We start from the raw sequence: 2,246 nt of genomic DNA on the forward strand, positions 1-2,246 counted from the left end.
ACGAGACACATGCTACCCTCCAAGCTAACTATATACCTATACTGGTTAAGATTTAGATTTAATTCCCACAATTTTTTCCATCTCTCCTGTGATTTGTTACAGTCCAATCTTAAATTTAAGTCAACTCAACAAAATGCCCATCAAATACATCGGCAGAACTACAGACTTTGCAGGCAAAACTCTATGGGAGATACTCGGGAATCTGAAAGGCTATGGTGTAGGCAGACTCTTGTACAGACAAAGGTTCCAGAGATATCCAGAGCCATGTTATTTTAAAATCCTTAAAGTGCAGCCTGTTCAACATGATGGAAATCTAGAGAACCCGGTAAGTATTATTCAGAAAGTACCCTTAAACACATAATATACTCTTGAACACGATTCGGGGGGAAATCTATAGAATGGACCACAGATAGCCTACTCCTGAAAGTAACCTTGTACTTTTCAATTTACAATATTTTGAAAGAAATTCCAGCAAGATAATAAATATTATTATAAATTAAACCCTATGTAAAAAAAAAAACTAATTGATTGACAGCTTATTTTTGAAGTAATTACTTCTCTTGCAGCATGAAAATTATCGCAAGGTAATGGTCTATGTGGCGAGTGTATTCCGAGGTGTCCTGGAGCCTGAGGTTCAGGAGATATTTGCTACTTCTTACAAACCAGACTATAGACTTATACCCAAGCATGAAGAACAGGAGTGGCTAAGACGAACAGGAAAAGGCGAGAAGAAAATCCAATATATTGATCCCTGGGTTGACATGCCACCCCTGTTGAAGGTAAGTATCTTTTTTGTATTATAAATGTTTGATCTATTTTGTAGGTTTCAGTAGCCTATTCCACAAAAAAACAACTTTGCAATCCAAAATCTTCACTCTTTGCATTCCACATGTATTTTCCCCCTCTGCATGAAGTATTAAATTAGACGTGGATTGTGCCAAGTATTTTGTGGAGTTTAGGTGCTAAGTCAACAGGAGAAGATCAGAAAATAACTTGTTGAATTATTTGTGATGGAAATGGATGGGTCCCATTTTTTGTTGACACTAGGGATCGAACCCAGGACCTTCTGCATGACAAGCATTTTAACACTAGACCAACTATGCTCTGTTGTAGCTTGCTTTTAAAATTGTCATTGGTGCACTTTGACTTCTGACCCCTTCATTAAAACCTCTTCTCTAGCTCCACAGCTTCTAACACCAAATGCTTTTCTCTTGGATTTTCAGAAAGTGGTTGCCAGGGATTTAGAATTGGAAAACAAAACACCCGAACCAAACTCATTCAGAATGAAAGTCAGTTTCCTTGAGACTTGCAATAATCTCAAGCGAGAAGCCGATGAGAATCATCCGGCAGATATTAAGATAGAATCGTTCTTTGGCACCCCACTATCACCGGAGCTGTACGAAATCAAACCAGAAGTAGCCGAGTATTTCAAGCAGAAAAAACCTTACTGAGCAAAGATATCTGTAGTAGTATTTCAAGGAGAAGAACCTAAGCAAAGCTACTCTAAAGTAAGTTAACTCAGATAGAACATGTTTTCCAATTGGTGAGATGGATGAAATGTTACTGAGCAAAGCTACTTATAGTAAGCAGTACTTTCAGTTAACTTCATGTATTTGTTGAATTTGTCAACCTCGCTCGCCGGGAATCGAACCCTGGTTTCTTGCATTGCAAGGTGAGTGATCTCTATGCCAGTGTTTCTTAATTAGTTTGGCCCACGGAACCCTTTTCAAAAGGTGAACATCTTTGTGGAACCCTGAACTTTCAAGTTAGCTCTCATGGCATAGAGTTTATGCCATGAGAACTAACTACCATTTCATTACAGGTTCCAGGTATACACTATACAATGTGATCGTAATATTCGGATTAGATTGTTATTGATCAAATAAATGATGATTATAACAGCTGTCTTGTACAAATGCAAAACTTTTAATTTTCTTAACTTCAATATCTTTCAACCAATGACCGGGGCCACAATGAGAGTTTAAATAAACTCGGTATAAATTTAATTCTTGGATTAAGGGCAATCTGATTGGCTAAAATTATTTGTAAAAATAATTTATTAATATAATTTATTTATTTATTTTTTAATAATTATTTGTAAATTATTTCAAAATGTGTACACGTTTTTCGATTACAAGTATTTCAACGGGTTACTTTCTGGTGTTCTCGTGTTGACCCAGCACCTAAATGGGAAGTATTGTGTCTCTTCTCACCCATCTGATGAGAGGCATACTACGAGATGGGCA

At 36.8% G+C, this 2,246-nt stretch overlaps 1 protein-coding gene across 1 annotated transcript; it reads left to right on the top strand.

The window, feature by feature from the left end:
* The first annotated feature begins 108 nt into the window (after window positions 1-108).
* On the top strand, window positions 109-1,754 carry LOC103509417 (28S ribosomal protein S34, mitochondrial-like). Its single transcript, XM_008474033.2, has 3 exons — window positions 109-325; window positions 567-779; window positions 1,224-1,754. Exons 1-3 carry the CDS (start codon window positions 134-136, stop codon window positions 1,449-1,451), a joined length of 633 nt encoding a protein of 210 aa, XP_008472255.1. The 5' UTR covers window positions 109-133; the 3' UTR covers window positions 1,452-1,754.
* Window positions 1,755-2,246: the final 492 nt, after the last annotated feature.

This window comes from Diaphorina citri, unplaced genomic scaffold, assembly GCF_000475195.1.
Source record: "Diaphorina citri unplaced genomic scaffold, Diaci psyllid genome assembly version 1.1 scaffold497, whole genome shotgun sequence".
NCBI classification, from domain to species: domain Eukaryota; kingdom Metazoa; phylum Arthropoda; class Insecta; order Hemiptera; family Psyllidae; genus Diaphorina; species Diaphorina citri.

Coding starts and splice junctions, on each gene's coding strand:
- LOC103509417 (XM_008474033.2), top strand. CDS start 134: ATGCCCATCAAATACATCGGCAGAACTACAGACTTTGCAGGCAAAACT. Junction 326..566: donor ATGGAAATCTAGAGAACCCG/GTAAGTATTATT, acceptor CTTCTCTTGCAG/CATGAAAATTATCGCAAGGT. Junction 780..1,223: donor ACATGCCACCCCTGTTGAAG/GTAAGTATCTTT, acceptor TTGGATTTTCAG/AAAGTGGTTGCCAGGGATTT.